Source organism: Heliangelus exortis, chromosome 11 (genome assembly GCF_036169615.1).
Source record: "Heliangelus exortis chromosome 11, bHelExo1.hap1, whole genome shotgun sequence".
NCBI lineage: Eukaryota > Metazoa > Chordata > Aves > Apodiformes > Trochilidae > Heliangelus > Heliangelus exortis.
The window spans coordinates 6,124,543-6,152,062 of NC_092432.1; the positions used below are offsets into that span (position 1 = coordinate 6,124,543).

General features: G+C 51.0%; 1 protein-coding gene across 1 annotated transcript; it reads left to right on the forward strand.

Moving 5' to 3' along the window:
- The first annotated feature begins 1,036 nt into the window (after positions 1–1,036).
- RGMA (repulsive guidance molecule BMP co-receptor a) lies at positions 1,037–26,226 on the forward strand. Its single transcript, XM_071754270.1, has 4 exons — positions 1,037–1,375; positions 8,379–8,494; positions 20,841–21,352; positions 23,900–26,226. Exons 1-4 carry the CDS (start codon positions 1,362–1,364, stop codon positions 24,599–24,601), a joined length of 1,344 nt encoding a protein of 447 aa, XP_071610371.1. The 5' UTR covers positions 1,037–1,361; the 3' UTR covers positions 24,602–26,226.
- Positions 26,227–27,520: the final 1,294 nt, after the last annotated feature.

The following is a 27,520-nucleotide window of genomic DNA, read 5'->3' on the forward strand; positions in this document are numbered from 1 at the left end:
GATCCATTTTCTAATTTGTACCTAACGCACACTCAAATCCCTCCTTAAGCCTGAGCTGTAAAGGCACATTTTTTCTTTCACTGCTGACTTAATCAAGCAGCAGAGAGCTGCTGTGTGCTCTCTGCAATTGTCTCTTGCACTGGGAGAAGGAAAAAAAAAAGGGGGAGGGGGAGAAAGAAACACTGTGCAAAGGGCTGCTATTATCCACACACTACGGCGACAGCATATTTAGCACGTTTGTGGCTCCGGGGCTGCAGTAATTAAATGTGTGTCTGACACTCTGGCTGGCATAGCCTTGCACTCAGAGCTTTCCCATCACAGCAGTGGAAAGGCAGGCACCCTCGTACCCATGAATGCCAAAATCAGTCCCCCCCCCGGCCTCTATGGGAGCTGGGTGCTCGCCCCAGGCTTCCTCTGATGGCTGGGGAAGGCTGGAGAAGGGGGATCTGCCACACTGCCCAGCTCCAGACAGTGCCGGGACAGCTGGGGTAGGGGGGCTATGCTTGAGGGGCTCTCAGTGCAGCCTGGGATCTCCATCCCTTCCTCACCGCCTGCAGCCTCTTCCATCTCCCCACCCAGCCCTCACTGCAGTCCCCCACCAAGCAAACGATGGTCTCAGCACCTGAAAGTCCCCGAGCCCTTGAAGAGCGCGTTCCTCCTCAAACCCCCCTTCCTTCCCTTCATACCGTCCTGCTGCAGGTGGAGCATCCCCACCCCTCCGAGGTGGGGAGGTCACCCTGCCAACCCCGCGCTGCCTCCCTACCACCCTGGCAGGCTGCGGAAAGAGAGGGGGTGCTGGAGGAGAGGACAGATTGAACACCCCACACCCCCTTCCCTACCAGCTGCCCCTCCGCCCGACGAGGGGAACGTCGCTGCTGCCTCCCCCTCCCCCCCTTCCCCTCCGCTGCTGCCGGGGAACGACGCTGCCCAACGTGTGCGGAGGGGAAGGAGGGAGGGAGAGAGGAAGGAGGAAAGGAGGGAGGGAGGGGACCTTCCTATCTGGCTCTATCTCCTCCGCTGCCTCTCACATGCTCCGGGCGGGCGATGCGGCTCCCCGCGTCCCGCTGAGCGAGGCCGCGCTGCTCCGCGCCGGGGCAGGGGGGGCTGCCCGCGCCCGGCGCTCGGCCTTTACCCCCTTCCCCCCCCCCGACTCCCCCGCCACCGCTTCTTCTACTTTTTTTTTTTTTTTTTTTTTTTTTTTTAGCAATTTGGTTTTATTTTGTTTTGTTTTATTTAATTGTCTTGGCTTCTATTTGATTTGATTTGATTTTTATTTTATCTCCCTCCTCCTGGGGAAAAAATAATAATAAAAAAAAGCCTCCGCTCCCTACACCGATCCCCCCGGCGGGCTGGAGAGGCTGATGCGGCCGCTAAGGTAAGCGGGGGCGGGGGATTACACGGGGCCCCCCGCCACAAGCTGCCCCGACTCCCTGCATGGCCCTTCCTCCCCGGGACCTGTTGAGGCTGGCGCTCTCGCTCTCCTGCTGTCTCCTCCCTCCCCAGCCGCTTTTAGGAAAAAACCCAAAACCTGATTTTCTCTGCCCAGATCGCTCCCTCTGTCCGGCTTGATACTAGTCTGGCATGCATGCGTTTATTCATTTCTCCTCCTTTCTGGTGGTTGCCACTAAAAATGCACCCTGCTGGGCTAAGTCAATCGATTAATTCCTTGCAGACCGCTGCTGAAAACTGAAAATATCCCCCCCAATATTTTCCCCGTTCTGTTGGATAGCTCATCACTAGGCTAATGGCGATTATCGAGACCGGGGCGCTTCGTCTGCGGAGACACCAGGCTATTCCCTAACTCCCCCACCTTGATTGCAAGGCGCTGGGGAGTTTTGGAAGCTCTGAGGGAAAAAAGAGGGGGGGTGACAGCTGGACAGATGTGGGACGTGGGCAGGGACGGCCACATCTGCCTGTGCGCAGGGAGAGGACCGGCAGCTGGAGCGTGTCTGGCCGGGGAGGACTTGACTCCCGGTGAACCGGGTCCCTAAAGGGTCCATAACCTCAGGGGGGCAGAATGTACCCCCCAGTCAGGATATTTCCGAGGCACCAGGCGGTGCAGCCCCTGTTTAGAACTTGGCATTTGCACTGGGACCGGAGCGTTGCCCTCCCCGAACAGTACAGGCATGGAAGGAAACCGGGCTGTGTTTGCAAGACAGGTGCTTTTTGTTGTGGTGGTTGCGAGGCAGGAGATGAAAGTTTGGTGTTGTTTTGATGTGATTCTTGATTGCTGCCTGTTGGAGTAATTGCATCGCAATTGCTCAGAGGTAGAATCAATTTCCCCAAATTGAGATTTTAATGGGAGCTCGCAAGCTGCTGTTATGTCATGTGGTTTAAGGCGGCGTTGGATTGCATTTATTTTATAAACTGGATAGTTTTGCAGACGGCGCAGGGATAACAGCACCACCCAGTGGGGCCAGCCCCAGCCCAGCCCCAGATCCAGTCCCACTCCCAGCGCAGCCCCGAGATGGGTACACTCGTGAGGATTCCCAGTGCCACCTCCGAGCTGCTTCCCCTCCGCAAAAAACTCCTAGTTTAATTTGCCAAAATACCTACAGAGGTGGTGGATTAAAGTTGTTTAGGTGTTTTGTTTTGGTTTTTTTTCCCGTAAGAAGGAATGGCTCTCAGATACTCAGGGCAAAGTTTTATATCAGCTGATGACACTTGGTGTTTCATGACTGAGATCACAGGAAAGGTGCCCTGTGGTAGGATATATTCCTGGCCATGGCTGTCAGAATTGACAGAAGGGAACCTGGGAAAGGTGGTTTTTCCATAGGATCCCTCAAAACCCAGTTCTCAATCAGTTGAAGATGCAGATTTGCAAAGGCACAGTGCCATCCCTCACCTTTAAATGAGATCCAGGTGATGTCCTTAGCTGACCTGTTGGTTTGGGGGGCTGGAATTGGAGAGCTACGTTTGCACCTTTTTGAGATACCAGTAACTTGCAAAAGCAGCAGAGATAGACTGTCCCACTACATAGACTGGTTTCTGTCTCTGCTGATAAACATGCAGTTCTCTGCAGCTCCTCTGTGCTGTTTATTTTTTGGCAGTTTAGATTTATCCATCTTTTCTGCTGAGCTGACATTTGGCCATTTGAACTTGCTCTTGAGAACCTTCCAGCCCACCTTTTTTTTTTTTTTTTTTTTTTTTAAATTGAGAGTGGAACCCAGATGTGAAGAAGATACACTAAAGAGAGTGCTTGATATTTACCCCAAAGAGAAACCTGGGCCAGGAAGCTCAGCTCCCTGCAGAGAACTAAATATATAGATGGTGAATTCCAGCCAGCCCTCCAAACACTGCCGAACAAGGGATGGTTACATGCTCCCATGTGTAGGAGTCAGGCTTCACCCCATAAGGCTTTGCAAGCCACGGAAAGGAAGAGACAGGAATGAATGCCACCAGTCAAAAAAAGTTGATGTGATGAACTCTTATTCTCCCTGCTTGTTTTGGTTTCTGCCATGGATGAGACTGAAAGTTTTCCACCAGCCCCTCATCCCTTCTCCGTGTCCAGCCATGTGAGGGTTTAGAGGTGACTTTTATGGCTGTGAGCTTGTAGCAGGCACCTCGATGAGAGAGCCCACAGCAGGGTCACCCACAGCATCTTCAGTTGAGGCTGTTCATCAGTTGATCTGTGGATGCAAAGGCACAGGTCAACAAAGCATCCTTACTGTTTTATTTTTTGGTGTTACAAAGCTGAATCTTAGTTCAGTTTTGACCCACTGGCCTCTCTATCCTGCCAGATGTTCACAGTGGGAGCTCTGGCAAGGTGGACTTTCTAAACCAACCAACTCTTCTCTGCCCTGTGCTATGTGTGAGTGGGTTGGTCTTGGAAGTCTAGCTCCATGCCACCACCTCCACCTGCCCTGTTCAGTTACTACCAAAGTTCAGAGCAGGGCACTAATTGGACCTTGGGGGACACTTGCCCTCTCAGCTGCACTGCTAGGCCTTGTACTGCAAGACTACAGGTTAGGAGCGAAGAGGATTTATCCACAGATTCAGCACCTTCAAGGGGCACAGCTCAGGGAGAATTTGCTCATTGTGTCACCCAGAGAAACTGTAAAATTATTTTTTAAAATGGGTAAAATGAGTAAAAGAAGGGTCCTTAACTACGGCATTTCCCAGTCTTGCAAACATGAGAGGTGTGGCTGTTACTTGCTGAAAAATGAAGGGTTTGGGGTTTTTTGGTTTCTTCCTCAGAGTTTTTTTCTTTATTAAGGGACACAGAACAGGTGTCTGATTTTACTTCCATGAACCTTTTCAGATCAGTGTAAAACCTACCCAGACAACAATTTGGGGGTTTCCATTCCCAACTTCCTTTCTTCCTCCTTTAGGCAGCGATTTTTTTGCTGCTCACCCCAAACACATTCCATCACAGGACATTTCGGGATGAGCTTCCTACTTGGGCAATCCCAGGCAGCCCCCAAGAAGTGTTGGTTGAACACCTTGCCCTGAGGCAGAGCTGGGGAAGCCACGTGCTGAAGCTGTGCGGAGACCGATGCGTGAAGAGCCGCCATGCTCCAAGTTCACAGGAGAGTCAGGAGCAGACCAGAAGCCTTCACATCTATTCCTCTAACTACTAGTTACAGTCTTCAGAAATACCCATGTTTACTATTTTAGCCATATAATTAGAGGTTGTGAATAATTCCATTAGGAAGGGGAGAAATCATCTGTAAACCTTAGGGTTCAAATTAGCCACTTTCCTTCAAGCCCCACTTGAAGCCCAGACCCACGCACATGATGCAGGGCAGAGAAAAGTAAAGTTGAGACAAATGACCCCAGCTGAGTTCCTCCCCCCCAGGAACTGGGATCTTCCTGCTCTTCCTCCAAAGACCTCAGAGAATGCTACCAGCGAACCCCGGCTGTGATTTGCATGTCACCCCTCCTTAATGACACCAAACACAAGAATCACTGTGGAGGTGACCACGGAGGGGCCTTTTCCGCCGGAGCTGAGCCACTAACCCCGCGGTGCCTCAGAGGTGTTTGCATTTCAGTGGTGGGTGGTTTCCCACACGCGGGTTGCAAAAAGCACTGGGCTGGATGCTGCCTAAACCGGGGCTCCCGACTGGGCTTCAAGAAATAAAGAAGCTGAAGAAAACACAAAGCACTCCATGCTGCCAAGCCTGGATATCCCTATCAAGCATGGCAGAGATCTACATTTCACATAACCTGCGTTTCAGTGGGTAATTTCAAGTCCTGACCTTAGATTCAGCTAATCAGAAAAGTGAAGGTTATTTAAAAAAAAAAATACACATGGAAGGGAGGGGGAGCAGGATTTCAGAAACACACCGTATTTGGGGCCTTTTCCTGCTCTGCATTTACGGTTTGGACACATCTGTTGTTTTCTCCAGCGAGATCTGCTGCTTTGATTGGTGCCAAAAACAGCAATTCCATTTGCAATGCATGATGCAACTGAGCAAAATCAAAGAGAAATTTTTACAAACTGGAGTCAGGGGCACTGGGCCGTTGCTTTATGTCAGCACGGTTTTCCCTACACCAAAGACAGAAGCTCCAACAAAGGTTCTATTTTAAAAATAATGCTTCAAACTGGGTTCCATTCTATCTTTGCAATATGTCAGCTTGCCACAAAAGGTCAATATCAAAGTGGCTCTTTAAGCCAAACAATCAAACCAACCCCAAAGAAGCTATTTAGCAGCTGGATTTTAAAAGTTCGTAACTCAGATTTTTTTTTTTTTAAAGTTAAAAGTAAATAGATCATGCTATATGTCACCAGCCAGGATAATAGCAGAAGTGGTGTTTTTCAGCATGAAATAAAAGCAAAGAGCAGCATTGCAAGAGGACAGGGTGAGAGCAAGAGGAAGGGATTTGGGGTCTGAAACCCCATCCCCTGGTTCTCTCCCCCCTGCCTAGGCTCTCACTAGGTCATGGACCCTCTCCTTCCTCCCTTCAGGCCTCTTCCAGCTCCAGCTGCCTACACATCCCATCAGCAGGCATTTCTTCCTGGGTGGTAGGAGCAGCTGGCAGGGTTTGGACATATTTGCCCCTGTTTGACATCCCCCACAAAGAGGTGCTTCGTGTAGGTGTTCCTCCCACACTGCCTTTGCTACAGGTCTGGATCCGGCCTGCCAGCTTTCATCTCCTGCCCAGCTCAGCCCGGTCTGGCAGCTCTTCTGCATACAGAGTTCCTTCTGACTTTAGTGGACATCATTTAAGTGCAGCTGCAGGAGGATCAGGACCAAGACAGATCTTAAAGTCAAGCAGGCAAGGCCCCAAGATTTCTGGATCCCATCTGGGTCGCAGATGGAAAAGTTTCAGCATTTGAATTCCAGTTGCAGCCTGGAAGCGAAGCCTGGAGTGAAGCTCCTCCTTCATTTGGAAGCAAGGGGGCTCTAACTCCCCAAGGAGACTTAGATGTTGTTAGATCACTTTGCTTCTTGAATATTCACTCCCATCTCCTCTTCCTCACCTCACCTTCCATGGGATATTTATTGTAGCTGAATTACAGACTCATTCCACAACAGGAGGAAATGGCAAACTCTTCTCAGAGACTTTAAGCTACCATCACTCCAAAAAACATCTTTAGGGATGATTGTGAGGCAGAAGAGAATGGGATTTCCAAAGACAACTAGAAGCAGAGTCAAGGAGCATCCCTGATCTATACCAAGCTGCAGGAAGACAGACCCTGCATTACAGAGCACTTACAGAGTGGGGAGAAGGGTTCTGTGAAACAACCAGCAGCCTTTCATTCTTTGTGTAAGATCCTCAAGAGGAGGAGGGTTGAAACATTAGGATGGCAAGGAGGCAGTCAGTCAAAGGAGGGCTGGTGATCCAAAGCAGAAGCTGAAGCATATTACTTAAAGAGTATTACACCCACGGGCACTCATTCAAATGTGAAGTTGTTTTGGTTCACAGTGGCTAAAACATCCTCCTAGGGAAACTTCAAACAGATACAAGTGGGCTGTTCAAGGGGGGTGCTTCCCCCTTGGCTTAAACCCTTTCCTGGGTAGAATAGAACACTGGGATGGTGGGGCTGGAAATGCAATTTGCTCACCTCCCCATACTGTGGCATTGCAGGAAACATTGAAGCCCAGCAGGCAAATAAATGATAGCTGTGTGCCTTGAGCTGCTGCTCCATCTACGAGGTCCATAAGTAGGGAGGGGGCAACCAGGACTATCAGCTGCCTGGGGGCTGCCCAAAGACTCCCTTGAGGAGTGCTTACAAAGTGAGCAGGTACCGCAGGACATGGGTACCAACACAGCTGGTGGGACTTCTCCTAAGAGAAAGCTGAACATCCAGGTCTTTACACACATGGGTGGTGTAGACCAGTCTGTGGTGGAGGTCCTGAGGGAGCATAGGAACTGAGTCCTCTCCATCAGTCCTCAGCAGACTAGCAGCTACATTCAGGGACCCGCTGACAGTTGTCCCCCTTTCAGAGGAGTGTTGGTTTAAGGATAGGCATCTGTGAAACTTGCTGTTTCTGAGTCACCTGGGCTTACCTCACCACTGCCAGTGCCAGTGCAGGTGAATGACCTGGGGAGATTGTGAAACCCTCACACCTCCTGCACAGCGAGGGCTGGGGTGGCATGGAGTTTCTCCTTTTGCCTGGAAGGGCATGCCCCGGGGGACCTGGGACCACAGTATCCATCTGCAAACTCCGCCCCTCATCAGCATCCCCCTGCCTCAGTTTCTCCTGCTGTACAATGCCTTTACCCCGAAATTACGTAATTTTTAAGAAACAGAAAGGGCTCTCGTTAGGCCCGTGGAAAAAGCAAGGGAGAGCGCGATGGGAGTCGAGACCCCAAAGGGGTGGGTGGAAGCCCGTTCCCCAAAGTGCAGCTGAGTTGCGGTGCATAAGAGGTGGGCAAAATCTCCAGCGCCCTTCCCGCAGCCCATCATGCGTGGGACACCGCCGGGCCTCTTTCTCCAAAGAGCAAGGGAAGACTTGGTGACTCGACCACCAGCAAAAAAACCCCTCGTAGGGCTCTCCCAAGCTCTTTCTTTCCCTCTCTCCTTTCCGTGGCTGCTCCTGCCCCCGCCCCTTCCACGCCGCCGGAGGAGCATGGCCGGGGAGGCGGGCGGAGGGGAGGAGGCGCCGGGAAAGGATGCAGGCATTGGAAGGCAGAAGGGATGATTGATGGTTGGGCTGGTCTGTCATGGGAGGGAAGGAGAAGACGAGGAGGAGGAGAAAGAGAAAAAAAGTCTGTGTAATCTTTCAGTGCGGAGGCCACCGGAGCTGGGGCTGCCTGTCCCTGCATAGCTCCGCGGAGCCATGTGGGGCTTCTGATTTTAATTTTTTTTTCCAGTTCTTTCTTTCGATTGATTTATTTTTTCCCTTTTGTGTTTTGTTGTTTGTTTTTTTCTCCTATTCCTATCTTCTCCTCTCATTTTTTTTTTCTTCCCTTTTTAAACTCTTCTTCAGGGAGAGGATAGTGGTTAAAGCTCGAGCTGGATGGATGGGTATGGGGAGAGGGGCAGGATCCACAGCCCTGGGACTTCTCCAAATCCTCCCTGTCTTTCTCTGCATCTTCCCTTCAGGTAAGGAACAGCCTCTTTATTTTGAAGATCTATTTTCCCTGTATTTCGCGGTGCCCTTGGATAGCCGCCTCTGTTCCCCCTGTCTCTGGGCCTCTTTCTCCCTCTCTTCGCAGCCGTTTGCCACATGTTTAAAATAAGCAAGTGGGGCTCAGTTTCGATGTGTGTCCCCCTCCCCGTTCCCTTTTCCCCAAGCAGCTGCAGTGGGTGTTTTTCCTTGACCTCATCTTCTTTGTCTCCCTGCCGCCTCATCCCACAAGGAAGGAGATGGTCGGAATCAAAGCAATTCCCCGGCCAAGGCAGCCGGGGGTTGTTTCTGACAGCGTCAGGCAGGTTACGTTGTTCGCCCATTCCCGGGTGTGCTCTTGAGCCTTGAAAGGCAGGGGAGTGTGTATGTGTGTGTGGGGGGGGGGGGGGGGGGGGGGACGACACCCATAGGTGAACACCCCCGATGTCAAATTTCTGCCCATGAGCGCAGCGGCGGGGACCCCCTGCTCCCAGCCCCCCTCCCTTCCTGGGAAAAGCTGGAGGGAGGTTGCGGAGGGAGGAAAAAAAGAGAGTCGTTGCTTTGTGATTTCGGGAAAGGGGGGTGGGAGGCTGCAGGGCCCCGCGGAGGGGGGAAAAGGGCCCCGGGGCACACCTGGGCCGGGCAGCACGGCGGAGGATGCGCGGGCGGCACGGAGCGGGCTCCCCCTTCTCCCCGCCACCCCCCTCTCCCTTTCCCCGGCCTCTGGATGGGCTTTTTAGAAATTATTATTATTATTTTAGGTATGGGGGTTCGCGCCATTATTTCGTTGGAAAAGTTATCCCGGGAGCTGTAGGGCTGTCCGAGGGTGGGATGGCAACCAAATGGTTCGGCAAGCAGCGGCTCCCCCGGCCGAGCCCTCGCCCGCCCGCCCTTCCCCACGCACCCCCGGCCGCTCGCACCTAGTGCTGGGCTCTGCCTCCCCCCTCCCCAGCTCCAGTTTGTTTGTATTGTGTCAGAAAAGGAGAGAATTTCAGAATTACAGCTGAAAACGCCATCTGTTTCCAATGAATCCCCCATAGTTTTTCACAATGTTTTTGGCAGATCTCTGCCTGCAAATTCCTTCAAGCCCTGAGTGCTTGTTTTTGTTGGGGGAGGGGAAACCCAGTCCACAGAGGCGGATTTGTTCCTTCCAAAACTCTCCAGTTTCTTTACCTCCTTTTTTAATTTTTTTTTTTTTTCATTTGCAAGGGGGGGAAAAAAAAGGAGAGAAAGCAGAAGGGAGAAAGAAAAGCCCTAATGCTTAAATCTCCCCGTTTATCTTTTTAATTTAGAAAAACTTTCCCCTTTAAAAAAAAATAAAATTATTTTTTAAATCGTCTCTGCCTTTCTTTAGCATAGCCATAGGTGAAGCAGTCTTAAACACACACATAGAGTAAATAAATAAATAAATAACTGCTTTACGCCCTTCTTCTCCCTCCCCTCCCCCGGCCACTTTGCCCTCCTAGCCCTATTGTAGGAAAGCCTTTCCAGCACTGTCCTTAGCACTGAGGTGTCCCTCTGAACTCCACTTTTCCTAAGGGACTTCTCAGCAGGCTGGAAGCTGAACCCCCCCCCTATCTGTGTTTCTTTTTTTTTTCTTTTTCTGGACCTGCTCCCATCTGTGTTGCTTAACGCCCTTTTCGGAGCGTTTGAGTTGCAAAGCATTGAGGCTGAGATTTACGGTGCAAGAAAGAACTTGATAGGAGATCTGGCTGCCTGCTTTGTTTGATTCTCCCTTCAGCAGTCAAATAAGGTGCAAAGAACTGGCAGAACAAGGCGATCCGGAGCCCACAGGGACGGGGTGCAGGCGGAGAGGGTGCTCCCCATGCACAGGGCTGGGAGCACGGCGGGGGCTTTTGTTGAAAGCTTTTTGGGGTGGGAAGGTAGGAAAAAGGTGTGTGTGCGTGCCCTGACGTATCCATTGCCCCTTTTTCTCTGTGCTTTCTGCGAGTTTCTCGGTTGCCAGCAGGCTTCCAGCTCCAAAGAAGCTTTGCACCCCTCCTGAGAGCCCCGGGTGAGCAGGGCTGCTGGGGGCTGCCGAGATGGGCTCTCCGCGTGTCAGATCAGTGCCTTGCAGAGTCTGTGCCTTATTATTTATTTTCTTAGCCTCCCCACTATATGCACACCTCGGACTGGATTCCTGCTGCTCTTGCTGCTCTCATACCGATGGCTTCACCCACTGCCTCCTGATCAGCTCCTGTTATCCAGCACCCTGGGACTGGGACCCCTCTGGGTCAGGGTGACCGCTGGGCAATGGGGTAGCTGGGGAAGGAGATTTGGGCAGAGCAGGCCACTCTTGGCAGTCTCCCAGGCAGAAGACCAGTCCTGCTTGAGGCTTGTGCCAAGTCCCAGTGTTGGATGCTCATGGGCACTCTCCCCTCCTGGCTGGGACCCTGATATCCCAGGGATGCTGAGCTAACCCCAGCGTTATCTTTTTGGTACCCTCTTACACTTTCAAAATCTGGCCTTTGGTGTTTTGTCCCAGATGTCAGGCTACACTCATAAACTCTGGGGTTTTTTTTGGCTTTTCCAGTTTGTATTCAGCTTTGCCATTTTGGCTGTAATACACTCCACCCTCCTACCCCCGCCCCCCAAAAAAAAAAAAAAAAATATTGAGATTTCTGCCCTTAGTCTGTCCAGGCAATGTGGCTGATTCCAGATAAGGATCCATCCCTACTGGAGGTGTAGGGGATGGGTTGATACATAGCTTTTGTTTCAGCATCAGGGAGGGATGTGATCACAGCATTAAGCTGAAATTGAGAAGGGGGGACTTAGAGGCTGATAGAACAACACCTCCCCAGAGCTGTGGGCAAGGTGGAGGCAGGGGAGGAGCACGCCTGTGCGGGATGTTGTCAGGGCAGAGAAGAAGGGAGGGATTCAAACGTAAACCTGGAAATATTTTGGCTTCCTTGTTTTGTTGCTCGCTGGGAGCCGGTCTTGTACTTGGAAGAGGAGTTCTCTGCAATTGCCAGCAAGGTTCATTGTGGGTCTGGAAGGAGGTACTTTGTTTTTAATGCAGATGGGGTGAATGTGTTGCTTTTTTTTCCACAGAAAATCCTGAAATTCCCAGCCCTTGTTTACTGGAAATCAGGGGATATTAAGAGTGACTTTGGGTTTATCATGGCAGCAGCTGAGGTTTCCTTCTTTGTGGCCTGAACAGCTGCACTTAGTCAGATATGCACATGAAAGTGCTTATGGGGCTGGGCAGCCATAAAAACTTCCTAACCTGGGGGCTCTGCTCTGTCTTGGCACTAACCTGCTGCCATAGAGAGTTGGGTTGCAGCACTGGGTCAGGGCTCAGCAGCAATGAGTTCTGCATTCTCCTGTCTGGCTCCCTGATGGACACATCTCATAAAACAACTGTAGGCTCTGGCAGAGTGATGCTCAGTCTGAGGGAGCCCCTCTTCTCAGACCATCAGTTCTTTGGGAGAGCCCCAGCCAAATCCTATAGCTCCCAAGGGATGAATGTTAGCAGGACAGCAAAGGTCAAAAGCGATGGGTTTGGTCCATCTGGATGGATTGGATTGGCTTTAATTTGCTTTGCCTGTTGGAAAAGACACCAAACCTGGAATAAGGGGGAGTATGGAAACCCAGAACCAAAAGAACATTGGGTGCCAGGTGTCTTGAAGAGCAGGGGTGAACTTGGGGCTGCTGCAAGGCAGGGGAAATGTGTGCTAGAGCAAAGAGGAAGGGGTTTCAGGGAGTATGGGGGATGCTCAGAGATGCAGTGATGGTGGGGCAGGTGCCTGGCCTTTTTCTGGCTGTCATGGCAAATCCTGTCTCAATGTTGCTGATAAGGAGTGATCTGTTCAGGCAGGGCCCTGCCTGGCTGTGCACAGCACTTGGAACGCACTTCTAAGAGGAGAGCCCCTAAATGCCTTTAAAAAGCTTTATACCCTGCACTTGGCAACCAGTGGGATGAAAAGAAGAGGATATTTATTTCCTTGTCCATAAGCTCTCAAAATAACAGGGCGTTCGATTGTAGCCTCAAGATTGCTTTGCACTCGAGTGCAGCCCGGCTGAGTAAATCACTGCTTCACCAGCTGAAATTCCTGCAGCAAGGGGGAGAATTGAATTATGGCCAAGTGCAAAACCAGATGCCATCCCCTTGATGAAGTCATCGGGCTCTTACTGCAGAGAACAAGCTGGCTCCTACATACACGCAACCCTCGTAGGCGCAGACTGAGCCGCTCTGTCTAAGGGGCCGGCATGGTGTGTAGGGCAGCCAGGGGCTGGCGTCCCTGCAGATGTGAGAACAGTAAGTCCTTCAGGGTGGAGCACCAAGAAGGGTGTCCAGTCCCTCTTTCTGCTGGGTGAGCATCCAGGGGAGTTTGGCCACTCAACTCCCAGCAAGGAGAGCTATCCCTCCGTATACAGGGTTTTTATGGGTCAGGCAGAGAGCAAGCTTCACTTGAGCCTCAGGTGTTTTCTCTCTTTCCTTGGTTTCCTCTCCTTCCTGGACAGCTATTGACTTTGGTCCCCAAAGCCCTAGTAATGGTCTACGACATTTTGGTTTTCAGACAAGCTACGTTCCTTTTTTTCTTGCTATATATGACACACTCCTTCTGGCCCTTTCTGAGATGATGAGTACATGTGGTGGGACAGCTGAGGGATGGATCCAGGCTCTGGGCTTTGGTCTCACTGTGCTGGGGATAGGAGGGTGCCAAGCAGTGGGTCCGTGGGGGTGGGCTCCAGTCAAAAAGTTAATTCTTCTCTTAGAATTAAAGCCTGAGCCCAGGAGGCTAGCAATCAGATGCCTTTAAAGATATATAAACCACTGAAGGTCTGTGGCTGTGAAGCACGAGCAGATACTATGGCTTCCACAGGGCATCAGTGATGGGGAGTGAGACTGGTGCTGAGTGGGAACCCAAACCACAGGAGGGATGTACTAGGTCCCTGTGTGTCCCCAGGTGTGGCTCCAGCATCACTTGGGTTCCCCGAGTGGGTTTTCAGTGGGCTCATGGGGGCTGCTCCCTGCCAGCCGTGCAGCTGCCACCCCACGCCCTGCGCGCAAAACCAACGCCTCCGATTGAGATGCCGCAATTTTTTTTGGCAGGCATTTAATTGTATAAATTTGCCTCATCCAGATTTATGTGCTCCAGGCTTTTCTCCATCTCCTCGTTTTGTGTCTCATTTACCTTTGCGTTTGAAGGGTTGAAATTTCACAAGAGCATGGCGGAGATGATTATTCCTAGAGGGAATCCACACCTGTGAGCAGAAAGTGTTTCCCTGCCAGCCCTGCCAGGGCGAGGGGGAGGAGGGTGAGGGACCTGCTGCTACACCTGAGGGGCCCCCGGGCGCTGGTGGGTGGCAGCTGTGCCTTCAAAGGCACCCTGGGAAAACAGCTTCAGCGTGGGGAGAGGGATGTCTGCTGGAAACCTGAAACACTTGGCAAATGGGGGTGGATGGTGGACGTGTCCTTTCCTGGGTACTGCTGCTTCAGAGGATTGGGGGACATGGGTGTTGGTGGCTGGGAGAGAAAGGTGAGGCTGATGTTCCGTGCAGGGGATGAGAGACCAAATCCACCTCTCATCTTGGGTGAAACCTTTCACATGCTCTGTGTCCTTGTCTGTAAAATGGACCACTCCCCTCAGGGAGATTTACCTGCTCTTGAGAACTGTGGGTGAAAGCAGCTGGGTGCTCCCCAGCTGGAAAAACCCAGGTGTGCAGCTCCAGAACCTCTTTCCAAGTCTGCAGCACGCCATGGTGTGGAGCCAGCTTTGTTAGTACCCTTTGGCAGATGAAGAATCAGAGATAGCTGCTTCCCCCTCTCCCTCCTCATCCTCCATTCACCAGCTCATGGTATGTGTTGGTGGAGCAAACTATCTGAAACCATCTGAATCCTCTGAACCATCCACCAGCACTGCTGCCTCCCAGGTGGTGAAAGCTCAACAGTTTCAGCAAATGCAATGCTGAAGCCTGAATCCCAAGATGAAGTTTTAAGAGCAAAGTCTGTGACTCAGTTGCTGTGAATTCTGGTTCCTCCTTCCAGCCCACGGTGCCTCCTGAACTTTCCAAGATTTGCTGGTGATTTTTAGAGCGGCACCATCAGCTCATGGCCCTGGGTTCCAGCTCCGTGGTTGATGCCCTCTCCGATGGTGTCTGCTCAACCTTCTCCCTGCGTGGTGGCATTGAGGTGAACATGGAGGAGCAGAATTGGCTGGGAGGGGGGCTGGGGAGAGATACGTTTATCCCTGCTAAGCATGCTGGGTCCAGGGTAAGCTGACTCTGAGCCAGAAGAGCTAAGTGACAGGAGCGATCAAGGGCTGCTTCGGCAGCATCCAACACACCTCGTGCTGCAGCCAATGAAGACACTGACTCTGCTTTTTCCTGCCTGTGCTTGCCCCGTGTCTCTGCAATGCCTGGAGAGGAGAGATGGGGGGCCATGAACTCAACGCTGAGGACAAAAGGGAGTTGGCTGTGGCAGGTCCTCCAAGATGCTTTAGTGATTGACATGGGTTGAAATGGGAGAAGTCCTTCTTTGTCCCTCTTTTGACTTGAATGCAAGAGAGATTTTTTTCCCAGCATCCTCTTGAGCAAGACAAGGACTGGGTTAAAAGGAGCTGCTTGGATTGTGGTGTGCTCTCAGATACATCTAGAGTCACTCCTAACAGCACGTCCTTTGCTTGGATTTAGTGCATCTGCTGCTTTTGCCAGTGGGAAAGAGCACAAACCCCAGGCCCTTGCGTGGAAGGTGGCCCCTCTGAGCCAACCTCCCCATGCACGCCTTTGCAAAATATAAGCTCCAGCACTTTAAGAGAGTCAGGTTTATTTTTCTCCTTCAGTTCCCTCTTCCTGGTCCTCCTCCCCCCACTTCAGTGCAACTGAAACCTGATCTAATCCCTTTGCACATGGGTAATTTATTGGTCTATTGGGCTTTTCTTGATGGCAAATTGCATTGTCTTTCTTCCTGGGCTGAGGCTTTGGAGCAGTTTGCTGCATTCCTGCAGCTCTTTTCTCAGGGTTGATCTTTCACACCCCCTCTGAGCACAGTCAAATCAGTTTTATTGGGCCTCTTTGTTATGCAAACAAGGCAATAATAACCAGGCTATTATTTTGCAAGATTGTGCTTGATTAACAGTTCAAAGGAGGTCGCTGGTAGAGCCCTGCACTGCCATGGTGCACAAATCCTTTCATGAAGTTTGGGTCAGGTGGCCCTTGGGTCTTCTTCACCCCATGGTGCCCTTTGGGGCTGCAGGAGAGCTGCCCCTGCCCACGACAGCTCATCCATCAGGGCTGGGGAAAGGACCCATGGGATCATTTCTCTCCCTGGTGTGCCAAGGCACCGGCTGATGTGTGTTGGCCCCGTGGCCCATGCAGGCACCAAGATGTGGGTCCAGCATGGTTGGAATGTGGGGTGGCTTGTGTAGACTTTCCCACTGGGACACAGACAGAGCCAGAGGCTGGACAGAAGGGTCTTAGGTCTTTTGATTTTGCCTTGAAATCTTGCTGGAAGGAATCCCATCAGCTAGACTTGAGCACTGTGGGATTTTTAACTCTTTCGGGATCATTCTGGTGGTGGTGGTGACAATTGTCCACCTAGGAGCTGAGCAGCCCACATCTTCTTGGAGCTGGTAGATGTCTCTGGTATTTAGCACCTCCAAGGATTGTACCTTTCCTATTGAGGTGTCAGCATAAATATGTTTATTTAGATTACTAAAATAAATACATGTTTAGGAGCCTAAGTCTAGGTGCTCAGATCTGAAGCCAAAGGTAATTACATTTTACTGTGTTCTCCGAAAAAGCCTTTTACTGCATGTGTGAGGCTTGCATATCTACACTTCAGTCCATATATTTGGAAAGATGAGGGGTGATGTATTTGCATCACATGTGGGTGATGAAATACTTTCCAGCCTGTTAGTAACCAAGAGGATATTAAACAACATCTCTTAGCAGTGAACACTTTAAAATGAACAGGTCTGGTTAATATGTACCCAAGAATCTTAAAATAATTGGATTTTCCATACTGAAATTAATTTCCAGTAAATCTCTTTGCTAGAGAAATTGCAGGAGAACCAGATGAATTGTCAATTTTGTGGAAGTTTTCTGTAAAAGCATCATTAGGGGAAATAAAATCCAGGTAGCATGACACCAACCAAAGGGAAAACAGGGGAGACTGCTAATTAAAGGACTGTTAAAGTTAGATGTGTGCATGTTGTATGTTTGAACACTTAATTTACAGTGGGTAATACCACACACCTATGATGAGGGTGGAGCAGTAGGATCTGGGTTCCGTGCTACCCCAGGCTCCTGAGCACATGGGAGCTCACCATGCGGATGCTTGTAGGTGGAGGACCAGTGGTTTGCAAATTGGGAGCTCTGGAAAAGGTTGCAGCTAAAGAGCAGTTATTGGTGCCCGCTGTGGTGCACTGCCCTGGAGAAAGGGGTGACCTCAGGGGAGCAGTTAGTGCACGTCCGACGTTGATACCGCCTGTCAGGGTGCTGGGTTTTGCAGGAAGCAAGCCTGCAGGGGAGAGGTCTGATGGTAGGGTTGGGCGAACACCTTCCAGTGAGAACTTAAAAGTGCAAACCGTTTAGCTTATCTAGAGGATTGACAAGTGACTTGATTGCAGTGTTTAAATATCTTTGTGGGAAACGTACTGGTTGCTAACAGACCTTTTACTGCTTTAGAGAAAATCACTGGTTCTTTTTTATGTCCTTACAATGAAGTCAGATAAAATCCACTTAGAACCAAGACCCGTGTTTTGAAAAGGTGATAAACTCCTGCAACAGCCCGTGAAGGAAAGGGGTGGCTTTTCAGGACGGGCAGACTGCAGAAGTCCTCTTGGGAGGTATACTTGAACAAACATGGGGCACCATGCTGTGCACAGGGCAGGGCTGGCTGAATTCAGGTGGTTTAATGATTTCTTCTGGCGGTAAACTTTTCCCAAACTGTTGGTTTCAGGATAGTGAAGGAAATCTTGTCCCTGGTCTGAGTAGCACCGAACTGTTGAAAGGAGAAGCTAATGGGGAGGTTGGGAGCTGGCTTGGCTACCGGGGGTTGGAATCACCCATCCTCTGGTTTAAGGACCCTTGCGATGGACAAGAGTGGTGGCATCACCCAGCCCCATGGGTGTCTCAGAGATCCCAGGGAAGCCTTGCTGGGTTCTTGCTCGAGAGGGGTTTGTTTCCGTGCTAAGTCATCTGTGGCTGAAAAACAGATCCATTGTGAGTCGATGGAAAATAGATTATGTGAAATTGAATAAACATCGTTTCTTGGCCCGGGTACAAATGAGCCTGCAGTACTGTGCCAAAGCTGCTGCCAGAGGGGAGAGGCAAAGCCTGCTTGTCGGGAGGGGGGAGAGGGTCTTGTCTGTGCTCCTCCACCAGCCATGGTGTCCCCCCTCTTCCCTGGCAGCAGCAGTGGTTTGGTTTGTCAAACCCAGTGGCCACCAGCGTGGTTGGCGGGGCACCCAGGGGAAAGCCCAGGCGGGAGCAGCCGGGTGGGCGCATGGCCCCGCTCGCACTGCAGCACCTGGAAATCTGGCCTTATATGGGGCCCTGAGTGAAACAGCAAAAAAAGGGACTGGTGCCAAAGCCGGAGCGATAACATCTTAAAGAAGAATGCTCCCCCTTCAGGCCCAGGGAGGAAGGAGATGGGCTCCCCTGCCCTCTGCTTTGTTGGATATATTATTTTTTTCTTTTTTTAAATCGGTACCTTATAAAGTCACGATTGACCCTAGGGCGGTGCCTGGCGTGGGGGTGCATTCAGCACTGTCGGGAGGGTGTGTTGGAGCAGCCCACCCTGTTTGTAGGGTGGGACAGCTCATGCCTGCATCTCCTGGCACAAACGGGTGAAGCGTGGCCTTAAAGAGCAACAGGCCACGGCTCTATTCCTGCTCAAAAAAAAAAAAATCAAAAAAATCCCATCAGATCCCATCTGAAGAGCAGCCTGGGCTCTGCAAGATGGCTGTGGGATGGGATGCTTTGCACAGGGCATCCCGTTGCCTTACTGAGCTGTTGGGTGAAGTGGGGTGTGATGGTTCTGCCTGTCCAGGGATGTGTCTGTCCTCCAGCTCCTCCTGGGACTGTGCTGGCAAGTGAAGGCTGCAGTGACAGCAGGTTTGGCCACATGCAACCTCAAGGCATCCTTAAGCTGTACATTAACATAACTACTAGGAAAGCAATGACTTTAATTGCCTGGTGCCACAGCTCTTTGGGATAACCTGCAGTAGTGGCACTGGTTGAACTCACTCCTGCCTGTTTTTTTGCTACATCTTCATTGGGAAGGTCCTGGGGGATCTCCAAAGCTACACTTGCAGTCTCTGGTCAGATGGATTTGAGATCCATTTGCCTTATTTTTCATTCTGATAAACCCATGCCATGAGCATCATGCTCTGAAACACCCCTGCTTGCTTCCCTGCCAGCAAACTCACTTGCTTCTGCCACTCTGACTGCACTAAATGCCATCCCTTACTTCTGCTGAGTTCAAGCCCTGTGCTAGATATAGAACATCCAGAGCCAGGGTGAGCAGTGCTGGGGAGCTGGGCATGCTGGTAAAAATATCGTTTGCATCACATCTCTCTAGGAGAAATGCCGAGCAGTACACTCCATTGCAAGCCATGGAGTGTATCCATCCCAATGGCTGGGATGGAAAGCCCACTGATAAGCAAAGTGTCTGGTGGAAAACAACGCTCTTGGGGCTGAAAAGGACATGAAATAAAAAATATTCTTTAAATTTGACCCATAAATGCAGGTGGCTTAGCAGAAACATAAGCTCATGTCCCAGGTCAGAAGTTTTTTGTGACCTGACATTTAAAGGCTTTACAGGCTTTCCACAGTGCTTCTTGCAGGTTTAGATGGGATGCTGCTAAGACAAAACAGCTCCTGGGTCCTCAGTGCTGTTGCTAGCATCTGAGTTTATTAAACATGAATTTTAAAACTGAGGAACCTGTCACCATTTCCTATTTGCATTTCACTCTTGGAAAGGGAGAAGAGACAGCCTCGTATTTTTCAAGTTGGACTGCTTAGTGTTTTATAGCCTAGGTCTCCCTTTCTGATTTTCCAGCACCAACTCTGTTTAGGTTTCCAGCACTGCAGTGTTTAAAACTAAAACATACTGTTTTCCTTGAAACAATACTGGGGTTTGTAACTTTCTCTTTAAACAAATCTGAAATGTTTTTGGCACAGATGCCTTACCAGCCTCCTTCTAAGCAAACCCTGAGACAGGAGTATAGGTGTATGCCTGCAAGAGGCTCCACAAAAGCATCTGGAAATGGTGGGGATTTTCTTCTCGGCCTGCTGCCTTTTGTTCCTGAGCCCGTCCTGTCTCCAAGCCCTCCGAGGGGGTCGATTAAAAGGAAAGGAAGGAAAACGCCATTACTTTTAAGTGGTGTGAGCCTAGGTTCACCCAGCAGGACTCCAAATTGGCAGGGACAGAGCAGTGCCTGTGCGATGCTCAGCGATGGCCTTGCTGCTTTCACCTCTGCTCCAGGGAAGCCACGCTGCCTTGGGGGAGCTGACAAGGAGGGGGAAAGAAAAAAACAGGATCTGAATATTCCTTGCCTCGAGCTAAGCTCCAAGAAGACCCTGCTGCCTGTGGGCAGCTGAGGGCGGGGGCTCTGCTGGTAGCCCCACACCCTGCCCTGCCACGCCGGTTTTTCTCCTCCATCTCTTGTTCTCCCTCAGTGGGCCGTGGCAGGGAAGGGGCTCCCAGGGCTGGGCAGCAGTGAGAAGTAAGGGGGGGGTTGGCTCCTGCTTCTTTCCAGGGGGGAAGGGGATGCTGGCAGGCAGTGCTTTTGGTGTGGCTGGAGCTGTGAGGATGGTGGGGTGGCCGCTGGCTCTGCTGTGCTCTGACCTCTGCAAGCCAAAGTGTGTCTGGGGCCTGGCGGTCATGCAGGAGCTGGGTTTCTTCATACCCTTGAAGGAGGAAATGGAACAGAGATTTTTGCTCTGGTAGCGCTTGGTCTGGACAGAATGCACAGTAAATCATGCAGCACAGAATTTTGAAGGTCAAACCCTAAAAAGGCATTAAAAACCCCACTGCATCTCCCCTCACTTTAATAACCCTCCCTTATTCCTACGAATGAATATGTCCCATTCTTCAACAACTTGGTTTCCCCCCCAGGAGCATTTATCTAAAGGCTGGGTGCTCTTTCCCTTCTTGGCTTAAAACTGGGGCAGATCCTGTTGGTTTCTTCGGCTTTGATGCATGAGAGCTGGGTCATGTGAGAGGGTCACATCTGATGAGCGCAGCCCCATCACGCGGTAGAACCAATGTCATGAGTTTAGGCCGCGGGAGGAGGACGACATCGGCCTCTTGCTGGGGGTAGAGTTGGACGTCCCCGGGGCAGGCACTGCAAGCATATTGACCACCTTGTGTTTTCCTCCTCTCTCCCGCAGTGACGTCTCCATGCAAGATCCTCAAGTGCAACTCTGAGTTCTGGGCGGCCACGTCAGGCTCCCACCACCTGGGCACAGAGGAGGTGCCCGAATTCTGCACAGCGCTGCGGGCCTACGCGCACTGCACCCGCCGCACTGCCCGCACCTGCAGGGGGGACCTGGCCTACCATTCGGCTGTGCATGGCATAGATGACCTCATGGGGCAACACAACTGCTCCAAAGATGGCCCCACATCCCAGCCCCGCCTCCGGACATTGCCTCCTGGGGATAGCCAGGAGCGTTCTGACAGCCCCGAAATCTGCCACTACGAGAAGAGCTTTCACAAGCACTCGGCTGCCCCCAACTACACCCACTGTGGGCTGTTTGGGGATCCCCATCTTAGGACTTTCACAGACACTTTCCAAACCTGCAAGGTGCAAGGGGCTTGGCCGCTCATAGACAATAACTACCTGAACGTCCAGGTCACCAACACGCCTGTGCTGCCTGGCTCCACAGCCACTGCCACCAGCAAGGTGAGCCTTGGGCATGTCCCTGGGAACAGAGGTGGCCAAGGGCAGAGGTGTTCCTGTACAGCATTTCTCTCCAGTGTTTTCTCCACCATTTTCTCCACGTGTCCTTGGGGAGGGTAGGACTGGGTGGGAGATCCTTCAAAGCTGAGTGTTTGGTCTTAAATATCAGGTGCCCATCCTTCCTTTGTCCCCACCTTCACTTAAGTGGCCTCTGGTTTCCTCCTGAGCACATCCAACCCCATTGTGGTTAGCAGGCTGAGATGGCCTCAGAGGGCTAATTTGGCCAAAGTGGGAGGTTGCAAATTAAGAGGGTGCCCACCTGGAAGACTCCAGCATGCTGAGAACACCCAGACTAGGAATGATGGTGGCATCATACAGGGGACACCACGGTCCAAGCAAACCCAAGCCAGCCCTCCAAGTGAGGATCCAGCTTGCAGGGCAAAGTCTGGAGGGAGCTTGAGCTTCTCACACTGCTGTCTCCTGTGCCTGGGCTCGTAATTGTGTCTGTGGTTTGCAGCCCAGTCAAGGCATTTTGTGGGGCAGTCTGTTCTGGAGATGCTTTGACAGTCTAAATAACCATCCTGAAGGTACACCTGAAGGCAAACACTGAGAAAATGCAAGTGAAAATCTGTTGCTGTGATACAGCAGGACTTGTATGGCATGGCCCCTGCTTCAGGAGAGTCCTGGAGCTGATGAACTGTTATGTTGCTCCATGGTGCACAAGCTCTAAGGCTAATGGATCACTTTTTGTGCCAAAACCAGGGAGGGTCAGTCAGCTGGAGGCATTCTCTTCCTTTTGGAGGTGTCTGGGAGTTGTGCTTCTCCCTGCATGTGGGGAGAAGTGAGTAGCATATGTGGGACAGGGACTGCTTCTCAGCTCTGGGCATGGTGTTTTTAGCCTGAGATGGTGCTGGCATTTTGGTTTTGACCTGTCTCTAATGAACCTCCTTAAAGAGTCTTAATGATGCTCTGAACTTCTTACCTACCAAAAGATACCAAAACCTGCTAAAGCTTGCAAGGAAGTCAGCCTTGAGGGAAGTGGTCCTTAAGGACCTCAGGGACCTGCACTTTCAAAGCCTGATTCCAGAATCTCCGTTTTAATTGAGCATTTTCACTCCTTATCTGCCTTACGGGCTTGTGGTAAGGAAGGATTAGTCATGAGATCTGCAGCATGAGCTGTGGAAAGCATTACTGGGTCATTGCTAGAGGACCATGTGCTGTTGGAAAGGATGGGAACCTCTTGGCCCATTAGGTTCTTTGTGCTTTTGCATGATGTTCTCTGGTCTCCCCTTCTTCCTCCAGCCAGAGGCAGGGCTAGGCCCAGAGAAGGTAAAAGGAGATCCATGCAAAGGGTAGAGCAGCCTGAAACCCAAGGCATGGTGGTGCCTCATGACATGGCTGAGGAGAGGACAGCAGAGCTGCCACAGGGATGGGAGCGTCTGAGCACTCAGTAGAGAAGTGAATGGGAGACAAGAGACACAACCAGAGTTCTGGACAGCTCTGGGTTTCTCACCATCACTACTGGTAGCAAAGCTGCTGGCAGCCACCACTGTGCTCAGCCCAGTCCTTGAGGTGCCTTAGTTTTTTCCCTTCATACTCAGGCATACCTGCTCTGTAGCTGCTGCAGCTCTCTCTTCAACAGCCCTGCCCCACGCTGATCAGGTCTCAGTCTGCCTCTGCATGGGGCCCACGTGGCAGGAGGTTGCTCTTACCAGTCCTCCTTCATGGGAAGAGGTACAAGAGGAAGAAGTCTGCAAAAGGTGAAAGAGGAAGGATAGTTTGCATGGGAAGAAAAACAACTTTCACTTCCTTCCATGCAAACTCTCATTTTCCTCCTCCTCATCAAGCTTTTCCCCAAAGCCTGGTCAGCAAGTACTGTGAGGTCCTTCCTCAAGCACGGGACTGTGTTGGAGCCCAGCCAAAGGTGGGGGTGCCGTGCTGGGCTCAGTCTATACCCAAAGTACCCCTAGAAGGGCCTGACCACTTGACCATGCCCAACACAAGTTTCTGCATGGCTGATGGAACAATATGTGTTCCGGGGCCCAGAGAAGATGGGCTGCGAGTGGCCAAGGAAAGGAAGAGGTCTAGCCCTTGGCATTTAAGTGTCATGGGAGCCCAAGAACCTCCACCATCTCTAAGAGAGGCAGAGCTTCCCCCCCCTCTGCAGTCTGCCAGGCCCTGGAGGCAAAACAGTGCTGCATGTGTGGGCATGCCACCACAGGCCTGTGAATTGTGATACCCCACCCAGCTCCAGCTACAAGGGAGCTTCTGTGTTGTACCAGCAGATAGTGCAGATCCAGTTCAGTTCAGCCGCTGGGTCTTGACTCCATACGCAGTGTCCTCATCCCTGTGCTGAAGCAGGGTGTCTGTGTCTTGAATGTCTAAATTTGGAGCAACTTCTCGGCATTAAACACCTGTTCATTAAATGAAGGCCACAATCCCAGCCTGGCTGAGCAGCACGTCCTGAGCTGCTCCTGGTGGTGTCCATGTGCTCTGAGGTGGTCATCAGTGGTTGTAACCACATTCCTTTCTTTCTTTTTTTCTCTTCAGCTCACCATCATCTTCAAGAGCTTCCAGGAGTGCGTGGACCAGAAAGTGTATCAGGCAGAAATGGATGAGCTCCCCGCTGCCTTTGTTGATGGCTCCAAGAATGGTGGGGACAAGCACGGAGCCAACAGCCTGAAAATCACTGAGAAGGTGTCGGGCCAACACATAGAGATCCAGGCGAAGTACATCGGTACCACCATCGTGGTGAGGCAGGTGGGCCGGTACCTCACCTTTGCTGTGCGCATGCCAGATGAAGTGGTCAATGCCGTGGAGGACCGGGACAGTCAGGGCCTCTACCTGTGCCTCCGGGGTTGCCCACTCAACCAACAGATTGACTTCCAGACCATCCACTCAGCTCAGGCCACAGAGGGTCGTGCTCGGAGGAGGGGCTCCAGCCTGCCCGTCCCTCCTGAGGCCTTCACCTACGAAACGGCCACGGCCAAGTGCAGAGAAAAGCTGCCCGTGGAGGACCTCTACTTTCAGTCTTGTGTCTTTGACCTCCTCACCACCGGGGATGTCAACTTCATGCTGGCTGCTTACTATGCCTTTGAGGACGTGAAGATGCTTCACTCCAACAAAGACAAACTGCACCTCTACGAAAGGACACAGGACCTGGCCCCAGGCAATGTGGCTCCCTCGCAGATCCCCTCTGCCCTCTGGGTAGCACTGCTGTGTTTGAGTCAGTTTTGGTTGTGCTTCTTATAGAGGTTTGCTCCTTCACACCTTGGAGCTCAGGGAAAGGGGAGCAGGAGGGAACCCGGGATAAGATGGCAGTGCTGGACAACAGAAGGTTGGATATTGGAGCCATGTAAGTTGTCCTCAAACCTCAGCCCCTCTCTTTAGTACCAGGTCCTTCACCTTCCCAGCTCTTGCCTGGGAAGAACATGCTGACGATGGGGCCAGTCAGGAGTTTTTGCTGGACTAGACCTTGTCTGGACCTTCCTCACCTCTCCCTCTCCTTCTTCTCCCAATAGTGTGGATGCTGAGGAGCTCTTACCTCCTTGCAGTGCTCCCCCAGGTCCCAAAAATGCATGTGGTGACTGTGACACTGGCAGGCGTCAATATGGCTTTGTCTTGAAGAGCAAAGCCTGCAAGAAGGGTGCAGAGCAACACGATGGGGCCAAGCCTGGCCAGCACAGCAGGGCCATGCTCTGATTTTTCTGGGCATGTCTTGCTTCTTTCCACAGAAACTGGTGCAAGGGGCTGAAATGGTGGTGCATAGTCCAACTCTTGCCCAGCTGCCAGTGCCAGGCATCTTCTGGGTGGAAGGATGACATGGTCCTCAAGCCTCAGCTTGCATTTACTCTGGTGCAAAGGGCATCTTCTATATCAGGCAGTTCATTTGGCTGATTCACTCTTTAGTTGTATTCCTGGCTCCCTTGTCTCTGCTTGGACCCACTGAGGACTCTTGATGGCAACGGGAGAAATCTGGCCAGTATTCAAGCGGTTTCTGCAACTTCTGCCCAGTGTTGGATGAGTTCCTCATGCCATTTGCTCTCTGATCTCCTCTAAAACTGGCAGCAGGGAGGCTGCTCAGTGGGAGACCTGATCTGCACCTCCCTCCAGCCTTGCACCCACTCACCTGCCCGTGGCTCAGCCAGGCCCTGGTATATGGAGCAGGAGCATCATGCTCTGTTTGTTTGCTGCTAGGTCTCTGCTCTGCTTCCTGTCCTGGGGCCGGGACTTGCAACCCCATTGCAGACCAGTTGCACCTTAAGCCCTTCTGGGCTTGAATCAGAAATGGGGCAATGTTAGAAATCCAGCCAGGAGATGGGATGCAGCAGAAGACCCACCCCCCCACAACTGTCTCCAAACATCTGTTCCTGCCTCAAAACCATCAGTAATTGTCTTCCCCCACTACACTGTGCTGCCCATCTCCTCTCCATGTTCCTCTGTGGTTCACCTCATCGTTCACTGAACATACAGCAAGACCACCTTTGGCCTATGTCTTGGAGACCTCCTGGTGAGTTTCCTCTCCTTTCCTCAGGGGGAAGTTCCCAGAAACAAGCCCCAAAACATGTCACTCTTGGGGGCACCTCCTGTTCTCAAGGGAGGTCTCTGGGCATGATGAGACAAGCTAGCACCAAAAGGGGTGGGAACAGGCTATATTTGGCAGTCTGAACTGGTGCCAAGAGGCAGCCTGGTATAAATACTCAATGTGATTTCATTGTGTCCTAACAGCTCTAGAGCTCCATTTGTAAAGCAGCAGAGAAATGCAAAACTGTGTCAATGGGTGTAATTTATGTTGTCTCTTTAATATATAGAGCCCTGGCATTGATCTTGTGTGACTGTACAGATGAAGAGATGTAATTGTTTTTTAAATGTTTAAGGAAAACAAAAAAAAAAAGACAAAAAAATATGTGTTTACTACTTTGCTCCTTGCTTTGTTTGCTGGTGCCCCAGGTATTATATTCTGTTTAAAGGAGATTGTGAAATAAGGATATCACAGTTTGGAGGCACTGAGGACAGCAACCACTGGACTGCAGCACGGGACAGTTTAGTTTCCCAGAGCACTAACTGCTCAGTCAGGCCAATTTGGACTTTTTGTTTCCTTTGTTCAAGAACCAAGGTTTTGTCTTCCATAAAAACTCAAAATGCAAATTCTGAAAACCAAAATTTGTCACTGGATAAGAGGAAACATTTGTTTTTTGCTGTGTTACTGCATAGGTAATGGCAAAGCATCCCTCATGCGATACAAAGTTTATTGAAAGCAGTCTTAGCTGGCTGAGCCACAGCGTGCCAACAAGTCAATACTTCCCTTAAGACCTCCCTTTCCTATAAAGCAATCACCCACCCCACAGCATAATGTGCTATGGATTCTTTTCCAGCCAATAAACTATTTGATAATGTGGCTCAGTCCCACTGTCCAGGTGAGCGCTCCAGTGGTGTCTGTTTTATGTTGGTTGGGGTATCCCTATTTTAGAAGCAAACAGTGAAGCACTTTATTTTGGTTGTGTTTGACCCAGTCCTGATTAAAGGTGAAGTGTGGCCAAGAAAGACCCGATACTTGGAAATAATTAAAAAAAAAAAGAAAAAGTAGGCAAAGGGGGTAATTATGAGAATGCCCCCCTGCACCTCCCTGCATTGAGACCCACGGGAGGGTCACTGCATGTATATACTGTAAATTATTTATTGAGAGAAATGCAAGTAAAGTCTGAGGTTTTTTTTGACAATAAATGAGTGGGTCTCATTTTGTTCCCTGTGTGTTGGATGGTGCTGTTTGCCAGGCAGGATGTGAATGCTGAGCCTCCTTGGGAAAGGAGATGTCAAGCCAAACTGGTCCTGTCACCCTTCCCCTGGTCTTTCATCCCAGCAGCTGGAATATGCAGCCTGATAATTTCCTCTTGCTAAGATCTCCCCTTTCTTGGGTATTGTTCTTGGCCCCAGTTGGGTCTCTTACTGCCCTCTAATGAGGGAAACCCAGACTGCATTTTTTTTTTTTTTTTTTTTTTTTTTGTTAACTCCTTTTTTGAAAAGCTGGGCTCAGGAGAGGACACCAGCATCAACTGAAAACACATTGTTTGAGTAAGTTCATGCAAAAACACCCAGCACCAGAGACCTGATCTTCACCTTGCTTCGGAGCCCTAAAGAACTGGCAGTATTCAGAAAGAGCCAAATCTCCCT